A 26,042-nucleotide genomic window follows, 5' to 3' on the forward strand; every position below is an offset into this window, starting at 1 on the left:
GCCATTAGCCGTACCTGAGGCTTTAACAGACCTGAAAATATTTTGACGAAAGGGATCTATTGCCACTGTAGTCGGGCAAGTATCATGCGCTCCGTCATGCTGCACGACAATTGTAAAAGTGGTTTCAACTCATCCGCCTTGCCTGGCTCAGGGACATGTACTACGTCAGCGAGTAGTTTGTCTGTAGAGTGAGATTTACCAGTAAGATTTGGAGTACGATGTTCCCCCTGCAGTAGCCGGGTTCCTGAGCGTAGATGCGTAACCACGTCCTCACCAAGGCCTGGTTCCTCCCTGGCAGCAGTAAGCTCGGCCTGAGTGAAGCGGTGATCCATATTGCCCGAGACAGCATCAGTCTGGCACGCTGCTCAGTGTCGGCGCGTGTTGCTGCCCGCACTACTGGTCACAAGAGTCCTCCACGAGACTGTTTGATTTGTGCCGGTGTCCCCCGGGAAAATTTATTGTGCACCCCATGCTCCTCCTGTGGGCGGTAGCGCCAAAGGATTACTGGGGTCACAAAGGGTCTGCACGGGATATATCGCACGACCTGCTGGATCCTTCAGACCTGAGGGACGACTCATCTTACAGGAAGCGATTATAATTTTTTCCCACTGATTATATAAGGACGTATAACGAATGTTTCGCATCACTCAAGCCATTTTCTTTTCTGAACCAAGGTACGTTTTCTAAGGTGAATATATGATTTCTCAATTTTTCTTATATAGTTTCATGAGAGAGTTTTGTATGCCACTAAGGCTTTTCATCTCATGATCACTGAACCAACAATCACGACTCATACGCAGTGAAAACTTTTACAATGAGATAGACGCATCTGCTGCCTAAGATCATCTAAGAGGGACAATATGGCCTTCACTATTTCTACGGAAAATCCCAGTTCGCTTTATCAACATTCCACCACAGGCTGGGCAGCACAGCAACGTTGGTACACATATGTACAGTTGTCAGTATGACGTGGGGGTCATGGCTTATATGATCTATACATATCTGTGAGGTTTTAGTCGGCTCGTTGCCGAGGTAGATGCAAAAGTAAGATCTGTACGGTCCTCTCTGATGTGTGTGGGGCATCTTGGCTCACTGATGAGGGAGACGTCAAGGAACACACCCAGAGTACTGACTACGTGCGTTCCGGCAGTGTTATAAAGTGGTTGTCTTAGAGCTGAAGGACGGATGATTAACATTAAAGTCCCCATTGACAATGATGAACGAATCTTTAGCTTCATTTGATGGTTCATATAAATCCAGGGTTGTCTCATTACGGCTCTCAATGTTGTATATGAGGACTGACTCGTTTTCTAGATGAGGCCTCACGGCCTTGAACACCTGCATCATCACCACAGGGGACTGGACCACGCGCGTAGCTACGTATGGTATGACAGACTTAAGTCAAATCATACAACCTAACTCAGCTAGTACCCGTAAAGCATAACTTTCACAGAGACAAGTTTATTGTTGAAGTACTACATCTGTTCCGTTCCTCGTCCCTGCCTACTGGTGGAGGTGTATTTTTCCGTCCACGTCCCCTCGCATTCCACCGTTCCATCTCGAAGAAAGTGACCTGGGATGTGTGTCGGCTCCTGTAGATCCGTCAGCTCCCTGATGTGAGTTCATTCATCTCATTTTCTTCCATCGTGGCCAGTGACGACTCTGTTGACACCCCTGATGCCTGCTCTGAACTCACTCGACCCTGAAGCGGAAGTTGCTGAATGGTTTGTACCAGTTGGTGTGGAGTGTTTATTTTCCAAGTTGTCATATGTTGACTGGTTTTCGGACCATGACACTGCTGCAGGATGGTGCGTGCCTGGGGGAACTTAAGCTTCCGTGCGAATGTAGTTGTGAACATTGTGGTGGTCATGACCCTTGCTGGTGGTATAGTAACGTTTGTCTGGGATGATGTCTTGGTCGGGAGTTACATCTTCCTCTCCTGCATCTGTTGATGAAGTCGTGTGTGTTCCTCACGTAGAATTTCTGCTTGTTACTAACAATCCAAATTAGCTGTGCTTTACTCTTGGAAGTTGTTTGTCTGGCGTGTTGGTCGCGAGTCATTCACAATACTGTCTATAAGACTTTCATCTGGAAATGTGTGTTGGAGTTCTATGATAACCTGTGATTCGTTCTCGATGACCGTCGCTAATTTTCTTGTATTCTTTATTGCGGATTAGAGAAAAGTTTGGAGGCTGTGAAGATTCAAACCTCTGGCAGTTTTTTTTTTTCAAGTATCTTCGTCTCTATTTCATCTGTCTGGAGAGGTGAGAATTACAGTGTGCTCTGAGTGTTCATATAAACCTGGCGAGACCGTTGGACGAGGTTTGAGTGTGAAGCACGGATGAACAGCAGTCTCATATAATCTCAAACTCAATCAAGCTTCGTTCATGACCTCTGAGGACAGTTTCGATTCCACGTATGATGATCCCCGGGTAGCTGGTACATACACTCGGCACCGCCTCTGTGTAACTCTTATTTCCCAGCGGCCCACCCGGCATGTGCATCGAGCGCCCACATGCCACACCTCAGATACCGGTAACACTTTGTGGCTGAAACGTCTCATAGAATCCTGTCTCCACCCTCTCCGGCGCCTCTCCCAGGCAGTGCGGGATCACCCCGTTGCTCGGGATGCACGGACCCACAATCCTCCACTCTGCCCGCTGTACCTGAGGCAGCTTCTCAAACCCACTGATGCCATGATCCTCGGTGTAACCCAGTGGACGCGTCTTGGTTCCCCTCTCATCGCTGTTTAGTTCACTCGGTTAGTCGTCTTTCCCGCCACCTGATGTTCTCCAACACATCCTTGGCTTCGAAGTCGCGTGCACTTGACACCGGCTGCCTTAAACTTGGCCACTGTAAAAGCAGTTGTCGTCTCCATCGCCAGGGGCACTTCTCTGACGGCGTGGGAGACCAGCATCGCCTGACCCACTGCTTGTTGTACTCACTTGCACAGGTGCCGGAGCCGATCTCCAGCCCAGCCGGTGCTAACGTCAACCAAACCTGGTCGTTTTGCTGACTGTCTAAGCTATTCAGTCGTCTATACGGGACTGTCTGGGTATTCAGTCCTCTACATGATAGCTGTTAAGCTATTCAGTCCTTTACACGTGAGCTGTCGAGCTATTCAGTCCTCTACACGTGAGCTGTCGAGCTATTCAGTCCTCTATACGTGAGCTGTCGAGCTATTTAGTCCTCTACGTGATAGTTCAGTTATAACAACAACACACACCGCGTCTCCACGTTCACCACAACATCACAACCATCAGTAGATTACATAACATATATGAGACGAAGGATTGTACCTAGAGAGCACCAAGCGTCCACACACAACCTTGACCATGAAAGGAATGGCTGTGAAGGCCACGAGTCATGCATGAGTATACCTTCCTACTCAGCTGGGCAGGTGATCATCAGCTTCCTTTTGTCGTAACCGGATTTTATCATTCATGGAAGTCCTCTCGATGCGAGAATTTCGACATCAACGAAGTACATTATGAATGTGATGGAGGCGTAGAATGTGTTGTGTTCCACAATATTTAGTGTCGCCCAACTGGACAACAGCTGATGTAATGTGAACACATCGTTATGTTAATGGCTTCGAGAATGGACGAAAGCTTTCTGAAAAATATTACTTCTGTCTCATAAAGAAGAGGATCATTACTAAAACTGCTACTCTTACTGAAGTAGAGGATTATATATTTATGTTATCAAGTCGTATTATTGTGTTACTGAACTTCCCGTATGTGTTAATCGCTTAGGAAGAATCCCCTCACTGTAAGGAGCCACAGAATTATAAATGTCTCACATTCCTATGAATGCTCAATCTTGTTTCCTGCGTAAATCAACATTTTCTCAATTCATCAGTTTGTGTAATCTTGTTTGTCACGAACTGTCCAGTTCTTTCATTTTCCACCTTTTTTATATCATTTTACAACTATGAAGTACGACATATCTTAGTGATTAATCAATCGAAGAGTAATGATGTAGCTACTTACGTACATGTCACCTGCGTCATCCTTCTGTTGGGAAGATCACATCAGGAGAGGTCATACCACCAGCAGGACACCCTGGGTGTACGTCGTGCCTCTGTGTAGAATTACTGCCCCACGTCGACGTCAGGACCATCATAACATGGTCAAGCGGCTCACATCAACACGCGCCTGAAGCCGTTATCAAAACACTTACTAGACTGATTCTCGGTTGGTCCATTCACGAAGATAGTTAGATCTATTGGAACCTTCCGATAGGTAACAGATGCTTCATAAAGAGTCTTAAACCCAGCGTCGTTATTCTTTTTGTCTCGTCGAGTCTTTATTCGGAGCTATGCAAGATCTCGGCATGAGGAAGGACTAACTTTACTAAAATCAATAGTGCAACTATCAATTTCTACTTCTGTTTCTTTCTAAATCTCATTCGTTTTCTAGTATCAAATTTCAAAACAGCTCAGGGTAACCCTAGAGCGATATAACACGATGAACATAACCACATCGTCTACCCTCTCCTGGACACCTCACGTAATGAACTTTATAAAATCTGTTTTCCAGATGCTGGAGACGTTTTGTAGATGTAAACAATTCTTTTTCTGTTCAACAGCGATATTATGTTTACGACGGTCTTCCTCACCCCAATATGGAGTATTCTGATCGCGTATAAAATAAGTTGGATCCTCTTGCACCTCTGTCATGGTCAGCACGCGTCCAAAGGCCTTCCATCCTGTCAACTCTCCTGCTATTACCAGTCTTCAACCCCACTCCTCTCCCTTCACCTCCTCTTCGGCTGTTGCTGCCATCTCTCTGGTCGACGAGCATCATTTCGTCTACGTCCCTCGAGGCATGCTCCAGCCTCAGGCCTGGAACAGTAGCAGGCGGCTGGCTGCTACTTCCCATGACTTGTGTGTGGAGACCAGCCACATGATGACTGATTGCTCCCTCCTGGCGTCAAAGAACAATAATATGAAATCCTTTCTTTTTCTTTTCTCATTTCCTTTCACCTTGCCATCCTTAACACTCAGGTCAACAGACAACTGATGAACCAAGATGAATGCCTTTTACGTTCTTGTCCCCATTTCTTGTCAGCTTCTTTCATACGTGACGTCCCCGACTATGGAGCATTAACTACAATAAAGACCCATATCTCTGTACTCCGTTTGTGAGGTCAACTTTACCATGAACCGAGCCACAGTGTGTCCCAGCTCTACCAGTGAGTCATAATCACTTTCCAATATCATTTTCATCAATAAGAAATAACACTTTCATCATCCGCTGTTCCTTCTAAGACCCGCGTTATGTTGGTAACAAGTGTGAGTCACGAGACACTGTCAGTAAGGTGTTTGATCTGCCCGTTTAGTAACGTAACCAGAGACGTGACCGTATCTACCAGCTGTCATCCACCTGCTCACCACACAGATGGGTGAGGTGGCCACAGTGTACGAGTGTAACCTACACTGATCGCGGGATAGATGTTCTATCGTCGTCTTCCACGATAACTATCTCTTGGTGTACAACCACCGGCCATGACACATCTCCTCATACAGCGGCATTACAGGATGAACTTTGTGACTGTTATTGATCATCAGTAAATCACTGTGAAGTACAGATCTTGCTCCAACATCGAGCGGTACCCAGGCTCGTCAGACATGTCGCTAATCCTTACTCAGTTAATAAACATGACTGGATAGTTTCTCTAGGTAGAATTACGGCCATTCGACCAAAGACAAATTTTCATGAAATATGTCGTTTATGCCATCCTAAAATAATTACGCTACTACTACTACTACTGTTGCTACTACTACTACTACTACTACTACTACTGTTGCTACTACTACTACTACTACTGTTGCTACTACTACTACTACTACTACTAATAATAATAATAATAATAATAATAATATTAATAATTATGATAATAATAATGATAATGAAATAATAAAATTAATAATAATAATAATAATGATAATTATAAAAATAATAACGATACTAATAGTACTAATGATAATAATGATAATAATAATGATGATAATAATAATAATGATAATAATAATAATAATAATAATAATAATAATAATAATAATAATAATAATAATAATTATAATAATAATAACACTGGCAACACTACAGTACCAGGCTTACATAATCACGCCATAATTGGTCAGTTTCTAAGTAAAAAGGATTTTACACAACACCGTTTATATCACAAACAGTCTGTTGACTACTGTGGTTGTTAATGGATCCTGAAACACATTTGTCTTATAATGAGAGATGTGCGAGTCGTCTGAACATTACAACAGTTCCTGTACAACTGTGTCCCGCCTGAGTGTATACACAGTGGTTCGCCACACCCGAGATTCGTGCCCTTCCTGCTGTTTACATGTACTCTGGCGGGAGCCCCATTCAGTAAGCTTCGCGTGCTGCCTGTAGTTACCTATGGCAACTACAAAAAATCTAATTGGGTTCAATTTGGTTGTGTGCCGCAACGATGGTGGCGCCACCTGCGAGCCGTCGTCTGCAATGTTCGTGTTTTTTTCTTTTCTTTTGAGGGTTGCTATGTTCTAATCATGGTACTCATGGAACTCACATATGCCTCGTTATTCTTATATGTTCATGTGTGTGATTACTGCTAGTGTATCACGGGATGCGAGCTGCACTCGTGTACACACACACATACACACACACACACACATCTATCTATCTATCTATCTATCTATATATATATATATATATATATATATATATATATATATATATATATATATATATATATATATATATATATATATGTATATATGCTACAACGTGTGTGTGTGTGTGTGTGTGATTACTGTTTGCGTGTTCTGGGTAGAGAGTTTTACACTCGTGCTGCCCCGCCTCTTAACTTGGCATACTTGTAATGTGTCCTTACTCTGTTTATAACCCTTCCCCAACCTAATACGGTGTGTGTGTGTGTGTGTGTGTGTGTGTGTGTGAAGCAGAGCACATGGACACAGTAGACTGTGCCTCTCTAGTTAGGGCTAGAGAGCGTCCCACAAGCTGTCGCCTTACGTGTCCGTATCGTCTTTATACAGCGAGTGATGTGTGTACACCACGCTGAGGGTGGCTGGTGGGTTGGTTGTTAGGTTGGTTCAGTGAACTTTAGTCCAATCATCTGCTAGGATCATTGAGGCCGTCAACAACCTACAACCACGAAATGGAAAAATGTACAACACCTCTGATTGTTGATGATAAATCTAAGACCAAATATATTCCTACAATATACGTATAAAGCCCTAAGTAAATGATCTGCACATCAGACAGTGTGCGTCAGCAGCAGTCATCAGTGGACTGTGCACATCATTTGTTTACGCTGAAAACTTCACGTACCCTATGGTCAAGTGAGCGCAATGAATGCTTTCTGTGTCCCCTCAGCCACGGCAGGGCACAGACGTCCCTGCTTTCTCTATGGGACGGGTCAGTATCAGCAGCTCGTGCTGTGTTCTGCTAGGCACCGCGGAGGGTGACCGCTTCCTGCCGCTACCAGTACCCTCTAGCTATACCTGCACGGCTCTGTATAGCTCTGTGGACGAGGAGAGAGAGAGAGACGACATTTGCTGGCCTACCCTACTGTACTGTGCGTGGAGGACGCGAGTCTCACCAGGGGCGCGAGGACCAGTCTTGTTGGCTGTCAGATATATTAGTCACACTTGACCCCAGGGTCAACCGCACCTCTATCTTGCCCCTTCACATATGGTGAAGGCGTTTCTGTATATTTTCCAGTGCGACCGACTACAATGGCCGCATACAAAGAAAGCTATTCCTTCATGACCACACAGAGCACTGAGTGAACATGACGGCGATGTCTCCCCTGAAGAAACTGAGCACATAGTGTTTTGGGCCACCACCACCCGATTGCAACACCAACCCCTATGGCAGATGACGAGCTTTCCCTACCATGAAGGTCACGTGATCAACGCAAAAAAAAAAAAAAAAAAAAAAAAAAAGAAATGTGAAATTTAACCTCCCACCAGACACAGACACAGAGGCCGAATACCAATGGTTGTTGACGCAGGAATGGCGGAAGTATTCACAAACCCAATCGCACAAACAACGCCCAGAACCACGTCACCTTGAAAAATGATCAACGAACAGTTGAGGAACTGACCAAAAATGGTTACTGAAGGTAGTATACACAAGAAGATACCTCCAAAGGACCATGTACACTCCCCAGCAAGACTGCCATCATCGTCTTATGAATACATGTAGGGTAGGCTAGGTATATGTAGGGTAGGTCAGGTACATGTAGGGTAGGCTAGGTATATGTAGGGTAGGTCAGGTACATGTAGGGTAGGCTAGGTATATGTAGGGTAGGTCAGGTACATGTAGGGTAGGCTAGGTATATGTAGGGTAGGTCAGGTACATGTAGGGTAGGCTAGGTATATGTAGGGTAGGTCAGGTACATGTAGGGTAGGCTAGGTATATGTAGGGTAGGTCAGGTACATGTAGGGTAGGCTAGGTATATGTAGGGTAGGTCAGGTACATGTAGGGTAGGCTAGGTATATGTAGGGTAGGTCAGGTACATGTAGGGTAGGCTAGGTATATGTAGGGTAGGTCAGGTACATGTAGGGTAGGCTAGGTATATGTAGGGTAGGTCAGGTACATGTAGGGTAGGCTAGGTATATGTAGGGTAGGTCAGGTACATGTAGGGTAGGCTAGGTATATGTAGGGTAGGTCAGGTACATGTAGGGTAGGCTAGGTATATGTAGGGTAGGTCAGGTACATGTAGGGTAGGCTAGGTATATGTAGGGTAGGTCAGGTACATGTAGGGTAGGCTAGGTATATGTAGGGTAGGTCAGGTACATGTAGGGTAGGCTAGGTATATGTAGGGTAGGTCAGGTACATGTAGGGTAGGCTAGGTATATGTAGGGTAGGTCAGGTACATGTAGGGTAGGTCAGGTACATGTAGGGTAGGCTAGGTATATGTAGGGTAGGTCAGGTACATGTAGGGTAGGCTAGGTATATGTAGGGTAGGTCAGGTACATGTAGGGTAGGCTAGGTATATGTAGGGTAGGTCAGGTACATGTAGGGTAGGCTAGGTATATGTAGGGTAGGTCAGGTACATGTAGGGTAGGCTAGGTATATGTAGGGTAGGTCAGGTACATGTAGGGTAGGCTAGGTATATGTAGGGTAGGTCAGGTACATGTAGGGTAGGCTAGGTATATGTAGGGTAGGTCAGGTACATGTAGGGTAGGCTAGGTATATGTAGGGTAGGTCAGGTACATGTAGGGTAGGCTAGGTATATGTAGGGTAGGTCAGGTACATGTAGGGTAGGCTAGGTATATGTAGGGTAGGTCAGGTACATGTAGGGTAGGCTAGGTATATGTAGGGTAGGTCAGGTACATGTAGGGTAGGCTAGGTATATGTAGGGTAGGTCAGGTACATGTAGGGTAGGCTAGGTATATGTAGGGTAGGTCAGGTACATGTAGGGTAGGCTAGGTATATGTAGGGTAGGTCAGGTACATGTAGGGTAGGCTAGGTATATGTAGGGTAGGTCAGGTACATGTAGGGTAGGCTAGGTATATGTAGGGTAGGTCAGGTACATGTAGGGTAGGCTAGGTATATGTAGGGTAGGTCAGGTACATGTAGGGTAGGCTAGGTATATGTAGGGTAGGTCAGGTACATGTAGGGTAGGCTAGGTATATGTAGGGTAGGTCAGGTACATGTAGGGTAGGCTAGGTATATGTAGGGTAGGTCAGGTACATGTAGGGTAGGCTAGGTATATGTAGGGTAGGTCAGGTACATGTAGGGTAGGCTAGGTATATGTAGGGTAGGTCAGGTACATGTAGGGTAGGCTAGGTATATGTAGGGTAGGTCAGGTACATGTAGGGTAGGCTAGGTATATGTAGGGTAGGTCAGGTACATGTAGGGTAGGCTAGGTATATGTAGGGTAGGTCAGGTACATGTAGGGTAGGCTAGGTATATGTAGGGTAGGTCAGGTACATGTAGGGTAGGCTAGGTATATGTAGGGTAGGTCAGGTACATGTAGGGTAGGCTAGGTATATGTAGGGTAGGTCAGGTACATGTAGGGTAGGCTAGGTATATGTAGGGTAGGTCAGGTACATGTAGGGTAGGCTAGGTATATGTAGGGTAGGTCAGGTACATGTAGGGTAGGCTAGGTATATGTAGGGTAGGTCAGGTACATGTAGGGTAGGCTAGGTATATGTAGGGTAGGTCAGGTACATGTAGGGTAGGCTAGGTATATGTAGGGTAGGTCAGGTACATGTAGGGTAGGCTAGGTATATGTAGGGTAGGTCAGGTACATGTAGGGTAGGCTAGGTATATGTAGGGTAGGTCAGGTACATGTAGGGTAGGCTAGGTATATGTAGGGTAGGTCAGGTACATGTAGGGTAGGCTAGGTATATGTAGGGTAGGTCAGGTACATGTAGGGTAGGCTAGGTATATGTAGGGTAGGTCAGGTACATGTAGGGTAGGCTAGGTATATGTAGGGTAGGTCAGGTACATGTAGGGTAGGCTAGGTATATGTAGGGTAGGTCAGGTACATGTAGGGTAGGCTAGGTATATGTAGGGTAGGTCAGGTACATGTAGGGTAGGCTAGGTATATGTAGGGTAGGTCAGGTACATGTAGGGTAGGCTAGGTATATGTAGGGTAGGTCAGGTACATGTAGGGTAGGCTAGGTATATGTAGGGTAGGTCAGGTACATGTAGGGTAGGCTAGGTATATGTAGGGTAGGTCAGGTACATGTAGGGTAGGCTAGGTATATGTAGGGTAGGTCAGGTACATGTAGGGTAGGCTAGGTATATGTAGGGTAGGTCAGGTACATGTAGGGTAGGCTAGGTATATGTAGGGTAGGTCAGGTACATGTAGGGTAGGCTAGGTATATGTAGGGTAGGTCAGGTACATGTAGGGTAGGCTAGGTATATGTAGGGTAGGTCAGGTACATGTAGGGTAGGCTAGGTATATGTAGGGTAGGTCAGGTACATGTAGGGTAGGCTAGGTATATGTAGGGTAGGTCAGGTACATGTAGGGTAGGCTAGGTATATGTAGGGTAGGTCAGGTACATGTAGGGTAGGTCAGGTACATGTAGGGTAGGCTAGGTATATGTAGGGTAGGTCAGGTACATGTAGGGTAGGCTAGGTATATGTAGGGTAGGTCAGGTACATGTAGGGTAGGCTAGGTATATGTAGGGTAGGTCAGGTACATGTAGGGTAGGCTAGGTATATGTAGGGTAGGTCAGGTACATGTAGGGTAGGCTAGGTATATGTAGGGTAGGTCAGGTACATGTAGGGTAGGCTAGGTATATGTAGGGTAGGTCAGGTACATGTAGGGTAGGCTAGGTATATGTAGGGTAGGTCAGGTACATGTAGGGTAGGCTAGGTATATGTAGGGTAGGTCAGGTACATGTAGGGTAGGTCAGGTACATGTAGGGTAGGCTAGGTATATGTAGGGTAGGTCAGGTACATGTAGGGTAGGCTAGGTATATGTAGGGTAGGTCAGGTACATGTAGGGTAGGTCAGGTACATGTAGGGTAGGCTAGGTATATGTAGGGTAGGTCAGGTACATGTAGGGTAGGTCAGGTACATGTAGGGTAGGCTAGGTATATGTAGGGTAGGTCAGGTACATGTAGGGTAGGCTAGGTATATGTAGGGTAGGTCAGGTACATGTAGGGTAGGCTAGGTATATGTAGGGTAGGTCAGGTACATGTAGGGTAGGCTAGGTATATGTAGGGTAGGTCAGGTACATGTAGGGTAGGCTAGGTATATGTAGGGTAGGTCAGGTACATGTAGGGTAGGCTAGGTATATGTAGGGTAGGTCAGGTACATGTAGGGTAGGCTAGGTATATGTAGGGTAGGTCAGGTACATGTAGGGTAGGCTAGGTATATGTAGGGTAGGTCAGGTACATGTAGGGTAGGCTAGGTATATGTAGGGTAGGTCAGGTACATGTAGGGTAGGCTAGGTATATGTAGGGTAGGTCAGGTACATGTAGGGTAGGCTAGGTATATGTAGGGTAGGTCAGGTACATGTAGGGTAGGCTAGGTATATGTAGGGTAGGTCAGGTACATGTAGGGTAGGCTAGGTATATGTAGGGTAGGTCAGGTACATGTAGGGTAGGCTAGGTATATGTAGGGTAGGTCAGGTACATGTAGGGTAGGCTAGGTATATGTAGGGTAGGTCAGGTACATGTAGGGTAGGCTAGGTATATGTAGGGTAGGTCAGGTACATGTAGGGTAGGCTAGGTATATGTAGGGTAGGTCAGGTACATGTAGGGTAGGCTAGGTATATGTAGGGTAGGTCAGGTACATGTAGGGTAGGCTAGGTATATGTAGGGTAGGTCAGGTACATGTAGGGTAGGCTAGGTATATGTAGGGTAGGTCAGGTACATGTAGGGTAGGCTAGGTATATGTAGGGTAGGTCAGGTACATGTAGGGTAGGCTAGGTATATGTAGGGTAGGTCAGGTACATGTAGGGTAGGCTAGGTATATGTAGGGTAGGTCAGGTACATGTAGGGTAGGCTAGGTATATGTAGGGTAGGTCAGGTACATGTAGGGTAGGCTAGGTATATGTAGGGTAGGTCAGGTACATGTAGGGTAGGCTAGGTATATGTAGGGTAGGTCAGGTACATGTAGGGTAGGCTAGGTATATGTAGGGTAGGTCAGGTACATGTAGGGTAGGCTAGGTATATGTAGGGTAGGTCAGGTACATGTAGGGTAGGCTAGGTATATGTAGGGTAGGTCAGGTACATGTAGGGTAGGCTAGGTATATGTAGGGTAGGTCAGGTACATGTAGGGTAGGCTAGGTATATGTAGGGTAGGTCAGGTACATGTAGGGTAGGCTAGGTATATGTAGGGTAGGTCAGGTACATGTAGGGTAGGCTAGGTATATGTAGGGTAGGTCAGGTACATGTAGGGTAGGCTAGGTATATGTAGGGTAGGTCAGGTACATGTAGGGTAGGCTAGGTATATGTAGGGTAGGTCAGGTACATGTAGGGTAGGCTAGGTATATGTAGGGTAGGTCAGGTACATGTAGGGTAGGCTAGGTATATGTAGGGTAGGTCAGGTACATGTAGGGTAGGCTAGGTATATGTAGGGTAGGTCAGGTACATGTAGGGTAGGCTAGGTATATGTAGGGTAGGTCAGGTACATGTAGGGTAGGCTAGGTATATGTAGGGTAGGTCAGGTACATGTAGGGTAGGCTAGGTATATGTAGGGTAGGTCAGGTACATGTAGGGTAGGCTAGGTATATGTAGGGTAGGTCAGGTACATGTAGGGTAGGCTAGGTATATGTAGGGTAGGTCAGGTACATGTAGGGTAGGCTAGGTATATGTAGGGTAGGTCAGGTACATGTAGGGTAGGCTAGGTATATGTAGGGTAGGTCAGGTACATGTAGGGTAGGCTAGGTATATGTAGGGTAGGTCAGGTACATGTAGGGTAGGCTAGGTATATGTAGGGTAGGTCAGGTACATGTAGGGTAGGCTAGGTATATGTAGGGTAGGTCAGGTACATGTAGGGTAGGCTAGGTATATGTAGGGTAGGTCAGGTACATGTAGGGTAGGCTAGGTATATGTAGGGTAGGTCAGGTACATGTAGGGTAGGCTAGGTATATGTAGGGTAGGTCAGGTACATGTAGGGTAGGCTAGGTATATGTAGGGTAGGTCAGGTACATGTAGGGTAGGCTAGGTATATGTAGGGTAGGTCAGGTACATGTAGGGTAGGCTAGGTATATGTAGGGTAGGTCAGATACATGTAGGGTAGGCTAGGTATATGTAGGGTAGGTCAGGTACATGTAGGGTAGGCTAGGTATATGTAGGGTAGGTCAGGTACATGTAGGGTAGGCGAGGTATATGTAGGCTATGTCAGGTACATGTAGGGTAGGTTAGGTCCAATGGGGGTTCAGGTAGAGTGAGTAGTGGATCATCGAGCACTGGTAGGGGTGTGTGAGGGGCACGTATCATAACAGTGATGAAGCAGGTAGCATGATGAAGGGGTATCAGCTACAAAAAACCTTTGATCATCTCTGACAGTTTGTTGTGATTCTCGTTGTAAGTCGAGGTCTGTTTAAGTCAAGGTCTTTTTTCCTCCAAACATTTGGTTTTGAGACTGATGCTATTTTGCTATGAACACAACAACGAAGTGAAGTACAGATATATATATATAACAAGAGTCACGATCTAACTACCACGACACATTCTAACACTTGACATGGACATCCAGTACTCCTCATGTTACCAGAGAGTTCATTCTGGCACAAGACTAACAAGACATAACCGAGGAAAACATAAATAATATTTTCTTTTTCCAGTGACTTTTGCTCCCAGTTGTTAGGGGGCGCGACTCTCACAGTTAACATCCAGTTCAGATTGGCCGAAATTCGCTGGTAAATCAAGCCAAGATAATCTTTTAAGACTTAAAGCTCCGCATTGTAGACTACTGCTGCCAGTAGAAGGCTTGCGAGACCAGCCTGTTGGCTGTAGTCAGCTGAAGCCTGTGTCGCTAAGCTTGATCTGTACAAGACTCAGCAGATGTTGCTCACATTATCTTCATCCCAGAGACAGACCAGCTGGTCTTACCACGGCCTCCTGACGACCTTACACCGTCTACTTCCAACTTACTCCTCGTGTTCGTTCCTTGTCTGGCTACTACATCGGCTCTGACACGATGGTTCCGTGTCTGGCCGCTACATCGGCTTGACGGTAGTCGTCATCTCTCGTAGTTGATGGTAGCTACGCCTCGTATTACTCCTCGCTTTCTTAATCCTGACCATTACAATAATAGCTCTGTCCTCGCGTAGGTTTGTACAGCTTATTTGGATCCAGTACTGTCTCCTGCATGGTTCAGTCCAGTACAGGACTATTATCAATTCTGCTTCTGCTGTGCCTGAATTCGTTATATAAGCAGCGTACATAAAGTATATATATATTTTTATTTATTTTATTATACTTTGTCGCTGTCTCCCGCGTTTGCGAGGTAGCACAAGGAAACAGACGAAAGAAATGGCCCAACCCCCCCCCATACACATGTATATACATACGTCCACACACGCAAATATACATACCTACACAGCTTTCCATGGTTTACCCCAGACGCTTCACATGCCTTGATTCAATCCACTGACAGCACGTCAACCCCGGTATACCACATCGCTCCAATTCACTCTATTCCTTGCCCTTCTGTCACCCTCCTGCATGTTCAGGCCCCGATCACACAAAATCTTTTTCACTCCATCTTTCCACCTCCAATTTGGTCTCCCTCTTCTCCTCGTTCCCTCCACCTCCGACACATATATCCTCTTGGTCAATCTTTCCTCACTCATTCTCTCCATGTGCCAAAACCACTTCAAAACACCCTCTTCTGCTCTCTCAACCACGCTCTTTTTATTTCCACACATCTCTCTTACCCTTACGTTACTTACTCGATCAAACCACCTCACACCACACATTGTCCTCAAACATCTCATTTCCAGCACATCCATCCTCCTGTACACAACTCTATCCATAGCCCACGCCTCGCAACCATACAACATTGTTGGAACCACTATTCCTTCAAACATACCCATTTCTGCTTTCCGAGATAATGTTCTCGACTTCCACACATTCTTCAAGGCCCCCAGAATTTTCGACCCCTATGATCCACTTCCGCTTCCATGGTTCCATCCGCTGCCAGATCCACTCCCAGATATCTAAAACACTTCTTTTCCTCCAGTTTTTCTCCATTCAAACTCACCTCCCAACTGACTTGACCCTCAACCCTACTGTACCTAATAACCTTGCTCTTATTCACATTTACTCTTAACTTTCTTCTTCCACACACTTTACCAAACTCAGTCACCAGCTTCTGCAGTTTCTCACATGAATCAGCCACCAGCGCTGTATCATCAGCGAACAACAACTGACTCACTTCCCAAGCTCTCTCATCCCCAACAGACTTCATACTTGCCCCTCTTTCCAAAACTCTTGCATTTACCTCCCTAACAACCCCATCCATAAACAAATTAAACAACCATGGAGACATCACACACCCCTGCCGCAAACCCACATTCACTGAGAACCAATCACTTTCCTCTCTTCCTACACGTACACATCCTCGATAAAAACTTTTCACTGCTTCTAACAACTTTCCTCCCACACCATATATTCTTAATACCTTCCACAGAGCATCTCTATCAACTCTATCATATGCCTTCTCCAGATCCATAAATGCTACATACAAATCCATTTGCTTTTCTAAGTATTTCTCACATACATTCTTCAAAGCAAACACCTGATCCACACATCCTCTACCACTTCTGAAACCACACTGCTCTTCCCCAATCTGATGCTCTGTACATGCCTTCACCCTCTCAATCAATACCCTCCCATATAATTTACCAGGAATACTCAACAAACTTATACCTCTGTAATTTGAGCACTCACTCTTATCCCCTTTGCCTTTGTACAATGGCACTATGCACGCATTCCGCCAATCCTCAGGCACCTCACCATGAGTCATACATACATTAAATAACCTTACCAACCAGTCAACAATACAGTCACCCCCTTTTTTAATAAATTCCACTGCAATACCATCCAAACCTGCTGCCTTGCCGGCTTTCATCTTCCGCAAAGCTTTCACTACCTCTTCTCTGTTTACCAAATTATTTTCCCTAACCCTCTCACTTTGCACACCACCTCGACCAAAACACCCTATATCTGCCACTATATCATCAAACACATTCAACAAACCTTCAAAATACTCACTCCATCTCCTTCTCACATCACCACTACTTGTTATCACCTCCCCATTTGCGCCCTTCACTGAAGTTCCCATTTGCTCCCTTGTCTTACGCACTTTATTTACCTCCTTCCAGAACATCTTTTTATTCTCCCTAAAATTTAATGATACTCTCTCACCCCAACTCTCATTTGCCCTTTTTTTCACCTCTTGCACCTTTCTCTTGACCTCCTGTCTCTTTCTTTTATACATCTCCCACTCAATTGCATTTTTTCCCTGCAAAAATCGTCCAAATGCCTCTCTCTTCTCTTTCACTAATACTCTTACTTCTTCATCCCACCACTCACTACCCTTTCTAATCAACCCACCTCCCACTCTTCTCATGCCACAAGCATCTTTTGCGCAATCCATCACTGATTCCCTAAATACATCCCATTCCTCCTCCACTCCCCTTACTTCCATTGTTCTCACCTTTTTCCATTCTGTACTCAGTCTCTCCTGGTACTTCCTCACACAGGTCTCCTTCCCAAGCTCACTTACTCTCACCACCCTCTTCACCCCAACATTCACTCTTCTTTTCTGAAAACCCATACAAATCTTCACCTTAGCCTCCACAAGATAATGATCAGACATCCCTCCAGTTGCACCTCTCAGCACATTTACATCCAAAAGTCTCTCTTTCGCACGCCTGTCAATCAACACGTAATCCAATAACGCTCTCTGGCCATATCTCCTACTTACATAAGTATACTTATGTATATCTCGCTTTTTAAACCAGGTATTCCCAATCATCAGTCCTTTTTCAGCACATAAATCTACAAGCTCTTCACCATTTCCATTTACAACACTGAACACCCCATGTATACCAATTATTCCCTCAACTGCCACATTACTCACCTTTGCATTCAAATCACCCATCACTATAACCCGGTCTCGTGCATCAAAACCACTAACACACTCATTCAGCTGCTCCCAAAACACACTTGCCTCTCATGATCTTTCTTCTCATGCCCAGGTGCATATGCACCAATAATCACCCACCTCTCTCCATCAACTTTCAGTTTTACCCATATCAATCGAGAATTTACTTTCTTACATTCTATCACATACTCCCACAACTCCTGTTTCAGGAGTATTGCTACTCCTTCCCTTGCTCTTGTCCTCTCACTAACCCCTGACTTTACTCCCCAGACATTCCCAAACCACTCTTCCCCTTTACCCTTGAGCTTCGTTTCACTCAGAGCCAAAACATCCAGGTTCCTTTCCTCAAACATACTACCTATCTCTCCTTTTTTCACATCTTGGTTACATCCACACACATTTAGGCACCCCACTCTGAGCCTTCGAGGAGGATGAGCACTCCCCGCGTGACTCCTTCTTCTGTTTCCCATTTTAGAAAGTTAATACAAGGAGGGGAGGATTTCTGGCCCGCCGCTCCCGTCCCCTCTAGTCGCTTTCTACGACACGCGAGGAATACGTGGGAAGTATTCTTTCACCCCTATCCCCAGGGATAATATACATATATATATATACATATACACATACACACACATACACATACATACGCACATATACACACACACACACACACACACATACATATATATACATATGAAAAATGTAAGAAACAATTTAGAAAACTGAAACTTCTAGCTTGAAATGAATGAAAAAATGAATGTCACATAATGGTTCAACCTCTGGCTATGGAAAAGGAAATGTATAATTTATTTACACAAACGTCAATAGCAGTTCTCATCAATTTAACCACTGTATCAATAAGCTTCAATGTCTAAGCTACATTTTTCTCCAATTTCACTATTTTCTTGTCAAAACACCATGTATGAAAACTATCACTCCAGTAACACAACTATAAACATTTACTTCCCCTTTAAAAAAAAGTATATATATATATATATATATATATATATATATATATATATATATATATATATATATATATATATGAGTCCACGGGGAAAATGAAACACGATAAGTTCCCAAGTGCACTTTCGTGTAATAATCACATCATCAGGGGAGACACAAGAGAGAAATATAACAGTCAGTTGAATTACATCGAAGAGACGAAGTTAGGGCTCCATTTTGGGATGCGGGAGAAAGAATACTTCCCACGTATTCCCTGCGTGTCGTAAAAGACGACTAAAAGGGGACGGAGCGGGGGGCTGGAAATCCTCCCCTCTCGTTTTTTTAATTTTCCAAAACAAGAACAGAGAAGGAGGCCAAGTGAGAATATTCCCTCTAAGGTTCTTTCCTCTGTTCTTGACGCTACCTCGCTAACGCGGGAAATGGCGAATATGTATGAAAAAAATACATATATATATATATATATATATATACTGTACACACGGAAGATATGTCGTATAAGAGCACCATAAAAGTAAATTATGGAAGTGGAGGAATAGCATATGAATGAACACCAGACGCGAACGACCCTACCTTCTTCTTACTCTCGCCTCCTGGTGAAGAAAACTCACAAAAGATGGTTGTGTCTGCTGGGACATCTTTGTCTGGAAGCAAACAAACACACAGCCCATGTAAACAAGAGACCAAAACAATCACAATGGCTTCAGATAACATCAATAATGATGTACATTTTGGTTCATGAGTGAAATTTGGTGAGGTTTTCAGAATGAAGGTTGTGTTCCTCAACACAAATGCCTCACCAACATCTTCCCCTGGTGGTCGTCGCCGTCCACACGACCATAGTCATACAGTCATTACGTCAACCACCTTCTGAATCACGTGCGCCAGGTGGCACCAGTCCAATGATATACTTTTTGACTCCACTTTCGTAAGTTGTTTTTGTGGCGTCCTTAACCTACTTACTTACCATTCATACATGTCTGTGTGTATGGTATTAACCCACACACACACGCACACACACACACACACACACGCAACCACACACATACATAAAAACACACTTATCTATAGTTATTTCTTTTTCTTTCATAAGAAGGAAGGAAGGAAGGAAGGAAAGAAGGAAGGAAGGCGGCAGCGGGTGTTATCTTAATAAGATCTTGTAACACATGACTTAAACTCTTATTATTGGAGGAGTATTAACCCCCCTCCCCCCCACACAAGACCTTGACCAGCGCCACCTCCCCCACGTGCTCCGCCACCTCCCCTCTCTCACTATCAGCTACCCACTCACCCCCTCCACCATCTGTTTCTCACCCGCCTCCTCCCCATCTACTGCCTACTTTCCCTCCCCATCATCCCCACTATCTGTCTACTCAACCCCTCGCTTCCCCACCCACTCCCTATCTGCTATACTTACACAGACACACACGCACCTTCCCACCTGCCACCCACTCACCTCACCCCCTATATGCTGCACACTCCTCCCCTCTCCACTTGCTCCCCATCTACTCACCCACTCCCCTATCTTCTACACACTTACCCCTCCCCACCTGGAGCTTATAGCTCATCCCCTATCAGTCACACAATAGCCCCCTTCCTATCCACCTCTAGCTTAACCCTTCCCCTTTCTGATCCACCCTTAGCCCTCCCCCTTCCCGCTCACCTCCTGCCTATTCACCCCCTCCTGTATCTGCTACACACTCACTACCCCCACCTACCTCCTACTCACCCCCCCCCCCCCACTCTATCTGGAACAGTACACTTTTCCCTCCGCACCTGCTCCCCACGCACACACCCACTCCCCTATCTGCGACACACACACACACACACACACGACCCCTCCCCCCGCTCTTCCACAAACTGTGAAGGGAGGGTTCCATTTATCATCCACGGATCTCATACCTAATTACTAATGATCATTTTCAGAAGTTCTCGCATGTTAAACCCGCAATTCCTGGCAAGAAGGGAGTCATACCTCACTCTGAGAAGCCCTAATTTGCAGAGGTCCCGTCTCCCTCAAGTGCCTCTCCCAGTGTCGTATATTGTAGTTAATTTGAATACACCAGCGGTAATTATGCTCCATCTGATACACCAACATTATTAACTCACTGCTCCTCTGTAGGGAGGTTTTACTCTGACCTGTTGACAAAGTCCTAGTTTTCTTTCTGCCGATTTACACCTTTTACAATATATATATATATATATATATATATATATATATATATATATATATATATATATATATATATATATATATATATATATATATCGCAAACGCGGGAGACAGCGACAAAGCAAAATGATAAAATAAATAAATATATATATATATATATATATATATATATATATATATATATATATATATATTATAATACTTTGTCGCTGTCTCTCGCGTTAGCGAGGTAGCGCAAGGAAACAGACGAAAGAATGGCCCAACCCACCCACATACACATGTATATACATACACGTCCACACACGCACATATACATACCTATACATTTCAACGTATACATACATATACATACACAGACATATATACATATATACACATGTACATATTCATACTTACTACCTTCATCCATTCCTGTCGCCACCCCGCCACACATGAAATGGCACCCCCCTACCCCAGCGCGCGTGCGAGGTAGCGGTAGGAAAAGACAACAAAGGCCACATTCGTTCACACTCACTCTCTAGCTGTCATGATTAATGTAACGAAACCACAGCTCCCTTTCCACATCCAGGCCCCACAAAACTTTCCATGGTTTATCCCGGACGCTTCACATACCCCGGTTCAATCCACTGACAACACGTCGACCCTGATATACCACATCCGTCCAATTCACTCTATTCCTGGCACGCCTTTCACCCGTGGCATGTGCGGCAGGGTGGCGACGGGAATGAATAAAGGCAGCAAGTACAATTATGTACATGTGTATATATGTATATGTCTGTGTATGTATATATATGTATACGTTGAAATGTATAGGTATGTATATGTGCGTGTGTGGACATGTATGTACATACATGTGTATGTGGGTGGGTTGGGCCATTCTTTCGTCTGTTTCCTTGCGCTACCTCGCTAAAGCGGGAGACAGCGATAAAGTATAATAAATGAATATATATATATATATATATCCCATAACCAGTTTCTATGAAAGAGTCCTGGTTTTGCTCTAGACCACTTTCTAAAGCTCCAGTATCAGCAAACGTGGACTCCTTTGGAGTGAGAAGTTTCTTTGACAAGGTTGTACTCCAGTGATATAGTCTCGCTAGAGGTGACTTTTCACTCGCAGTTTTTTGGTTATGTCTTAGGAGTAAAGTCAAGGGTTAGTGAGAGGACATGAGCTAAGGAAGGGGGCGCATTGCTCCTGAAGCAGGAGCTGAGGTAGTGTGTGATAGAGTGTAAGGACGTGAACTGTAGACAGATATGGGTAAAATGAAAAAGAATAGCGAGAGATGGGAGAATTAATAATGTCTTTACAACAGGCTATGAGAAGAAAGATCATGAGAGGCAAGTGTTTTGGGAGCATCTGAGTGAGTGTGTCAGCAGTTTTGATGTTAAAGACCGGGTATTAGTGATGAGTGACTTGACTGCGAATTGAGAATATAATCAGGGGCATGGGGTATTCAGGATTATGACTGGTAATGGTGAAGAGCTTGTGGAGTTGTGGTGAAAAAAAATGGTGATGGGGAATACCTGGTTTAAGACGTGACATACACAGGTGTACATATGTGAATAGGAGAGATGGTCAGAGGGTATCACTGGATTATATGTTAACTGACAGACGTGTAAAAGAGAGACTTTTAGATATAAATGTGCATGTAAGGATGATGGTAAGGTGCCTAAGTATTGGTGGAATGCTTGCATACCGCCAGTTCATAAAGGCAAGGGGGAGAAAAGGTGTGTTCAAACTACAGAGTTGTAAGTTTGTTGAGTGTACCTAGTAATTTGTATGGGAAGGTAGTGATAGGAAGGGTGAAAGTATGTACAGTGAATCAGATTGGGGAGGAGCAGCGTGGTTTCAGAAGTGGTAGAGGAAATGTTTGTATTGAAGGATGTGTGTGAGAAATAAGGTTCTACGATTCGTCACAAATGAGCAATACACTTTCACTGTAAACACCGTAGAACAGCACGAACAACTGAAGACTAAACCAGCCGGTTCATACCGGAGAGAATTAACACAGAAAACATGGCAGAATCTTGGAGACAACGATGATACAAACCATAAACATATCCGAGACGTCGACAACATTATATAAATGGATTATCCTCATTTTTCCTGGAGCCTCAAAGCACTCAGAGAGGCTCCATCCATCCAATGATGTGCCCACATAACAATGCTTAGCTTAGCAAATTTCCTTTTCCTAAACCAAAATGGTACGACGTAGCTCGCCTCTTCCTCTCTCCTTCACCCCCCGCCTCTCACCACCTGCTCATCCCTCCCTCCCTCCAGGCCCAAACCGCAGCATGATCGGTGGCGCGCGAGGAAGGTGCGTTTCTTCAGGAACGGCGACCGTTACTACCCCGGGTACGAGTTCGTCTTCAAGCCTGGCCGTGACGTGGTCAACATGGAGGCTCTCTGTGACAAGATCTCCGACAGGATCGGTCAGTGTTGTATACCTCTGGTAGCATTGTGAAATTGTAAACATAGATATGTGTGAAATGATGTTATCAATGTCTATATGTTATCTATTTATGGGTTAGGGGGTAGGAACCTTTACATTCGTGGGGCTTCGCCTGCCATCATCCCTGTTTTATCATATGGTTTCCTTGGGTTTCCCAATAGCAGTCACATTTGCATGCTCTTCGCTTAGCTTGTTCCAGTAGTCTACAACTCAGTTTCTGGAGAAATACTTCCTTAAGAACCTCAGTACATCTTTTAACCTAACTTCCTGTTGTAGACTCTTGTTCTGGACTCTTTCACTAGACTCTTGTACTATAAACACTGTTCTATATTAAGATCGTCATAGTCTCTTAAAAAAATTGTAATTATCACATCTCTAACTCTTCCTCCTTCCACTGTGGACAGATTGAGGACTTCCCTCCTCTCTTTCCATCCCATTACGTTCAGCTCTGGTACACGTCTTGTTGCATTTCTTAGAATCCTCACCAGCAATATCCTCCGTGGCTCTGAAGCGAGCAGACCAGACTGTTGCGGCAGATAGCAGCTTAGGGCGAGTGTATGTCGTGTACATCTCTGTACAGTCCTTCTCGCATGTTGCTCTGGTGACATGTTCTGTGTGATAACTCATAGGTCCCTCCCACAGGACGGCAATTGCTGCATGTTGTCTAGGTTCCTTCGTAGCATTTCACAGTGATAGGAAATACATGTGTGTATGTATCCAGCTCGATGGTGGGTCATCCACGTAGATCAAGAATAGTAACAGACCGAGTTGTGGATCCTGAGGGATCCTACTTATTACCCTCCCCACCACACACACACACACACACACACACACACACACATACATACGTGTGTGTGTGCGTGTGTGTGTGTGTGTGTGTGTGTGTGTGTGTGTGTGTGTGTGTGTGTGTGTGTGTGTGTGTTCGCGCGCATCATAATCTAGTTGAGATTACGTACACTCCCGGCGGGGATGAAGTTTCACATTTGCCTCACCCTCCCCTAACAGGTCGAGGCAGCTATACACTTCCACAGGTTGTTCAGTACTGCCTCCACTTGCCTCCTCGACGCCTGAGTTCGTTCCGCTTGGTTACTGCTCTGTTGCTTATGAACTACTTTCTTTCACTTTACCCGACTCTTGCGCGGAATACCTCGTTGTCTCCTGAAATTGTTCGATATCCACATCGTCGGAACAACTACGGAACGGGGGAGTTGCAATCATGTCCTCTTTCGTTTCTTTAGACAAACGGAATGGACGAGCATGGCTCGCAGCTGCCTCAGAGGCACACTTCGACGTGGCTAGAGAAGGTTTGTCATCTGGGCCATACGTCTTGTCCACTTAAGAGTCGGGAAAGTACTTGGAAGATCTTAAATATGAAATATAGGAGACTGAATAATTTCAGTAAGAGGAGGAGGATTAGATGCAGAAGCGTCCAAAGTTGAATTAGAGAAAAATAAGGCACCAAACTGAGGTAATGTATGTCCAGGTCGCGGGGTTAGCAGGAACCTCTCCACGTCAGCCATGTTCAGGTAGCAGGACTGTTGTCGAGGTACCTCTCCAGTGGAAGACAATTAGCTATATACTGTAGGCCGGAGACCCTCACAACCGTGACACACACTCGGAAATAAGAACGTCGGACACACACACACACACATCAGCACCACAGTTACCAGGTTTATTCTAGCCTACCACTGACTTGTGGTCTGTATTTCCCCAACACTGTACACACTTTCCAGAGTGAAGGCACTCAAGATACTGCTGCTCACTGTTCCCCTCACACTGCTCACTTTTCCCTGACCCATCAGTGTGATGCTCGCAAGACTACACGTTTCTTTTGTGTTTGGATAAACGCGATTGTTGTTTACGCAGTCGTCTGACTGTATCATGAAAGGCTTTGTTCTTGTGGCTTGTGATCTGCAGCGTTTTGATTGATGTGATTATGTTATGCAGGTCATGTTAAGATGATGTAAGCTGTTACGATAAATGAAGCCAAAGAGGTACATTAACGAAGAGAACGAAAAGAAAAAAGTAAAGTAACGAAAATGCAATAAGGAAAGAGAAAGAATGAGAGAAAAAAAACTAGTAATAGTGGTTGTTGTGCTACAGTGATAACAGAGGTAGTGGTATGTCTTGTGGTTGTGGTTGTGAGGTGGTAGTAGTAGAAGTGATAAAAGTAGTAATAGTTGTAGTAGTAGTAGTAGTAGTAGTAGTGGTGGTGGTGGTGGTAGTATATCATTAATAGTAGTTAAGATGATAGTGATGACATATGTGGTTGTACATATGGTAAGAGATATAGTACTGCTTGAAGTAGGAAAAAATAAGAAAAAAAAGAAAAAGGGAAACTAAAATCGGCAGACAAAGGTCAAGAGCTGGATTTTTGTTTGCCCTCACGAGACCAGATCTTACCGTCTACGTCCAGGTGACGATGTGGACAGGTGTTGCAGGACTGTGGCGCTCAACGTGTGGGCGGCTGGTAGGTTAAGTGTTGAGTCAGTCACTGACCCCAGCGTTCCAAGTGTTGGTGGCGTGTGTTGTGTGGGCTCACTGACCTCCTCCTCCTCCTCCTCCTCCTCTCCTCCTTCAAGCGACGGTGTTCTGGGTGTTGATGTCGTGTATTGTGTGGGCCCTGTGGCCTCCCCCGGTGACGGTGTCCTGGACGTAATGTGGGTCTCGGAGAACACCAGCAGACCTCAGTGACTCGTGTCCCAGTCCTCAAGTCTCTACCATAGTTACAGAGCTTCATGAAGTGGACGCACACGAAAGCAGACGATGTATCAAGGGTCGACACAGTTATAAAGGTACCTTTAGGTATACTGTGTGACCTGAAATATGTGCGTGACAGGAAGA

The 26,042-nt window shown here is 44.9% G+C and overlaps 1 protein-coding gene across 1 annotated transcript in view; it reads left to right on the plus strand.

The window, feature by feature from the left end:
* The window catches only part of LOC139759463 (echinoderm microtubule-associated protein-like CG42247), a 270,591-nt gene that overhangs the window by 143,827 nt on the left and 100,722 nt on the right, over window positions 1–26,042 (plus strand). Inside the window, 1 exon segment of the mRNA XM_071681615.1 lies at window positions 23,027–23,178. Coding sequence (XP_071537716.1) covers window positions 23,027–23,178 — 152 coding nt within the window.

This window comes from Panulirus ornatus, chromosome 3 (genome assembly GCF_036320965.1).
Source record: "Panulirus ornatus isolate Po-2019 chromosome 3, ASM3632096v1, whole genome shotgun sequence".
Taxonomy (NCBI): Eukaryota; Metazoa; Arthropoda; class Malacostraca; order Decapoda; family Palinuridae; genus Panulirus; species Panulirus ornatus.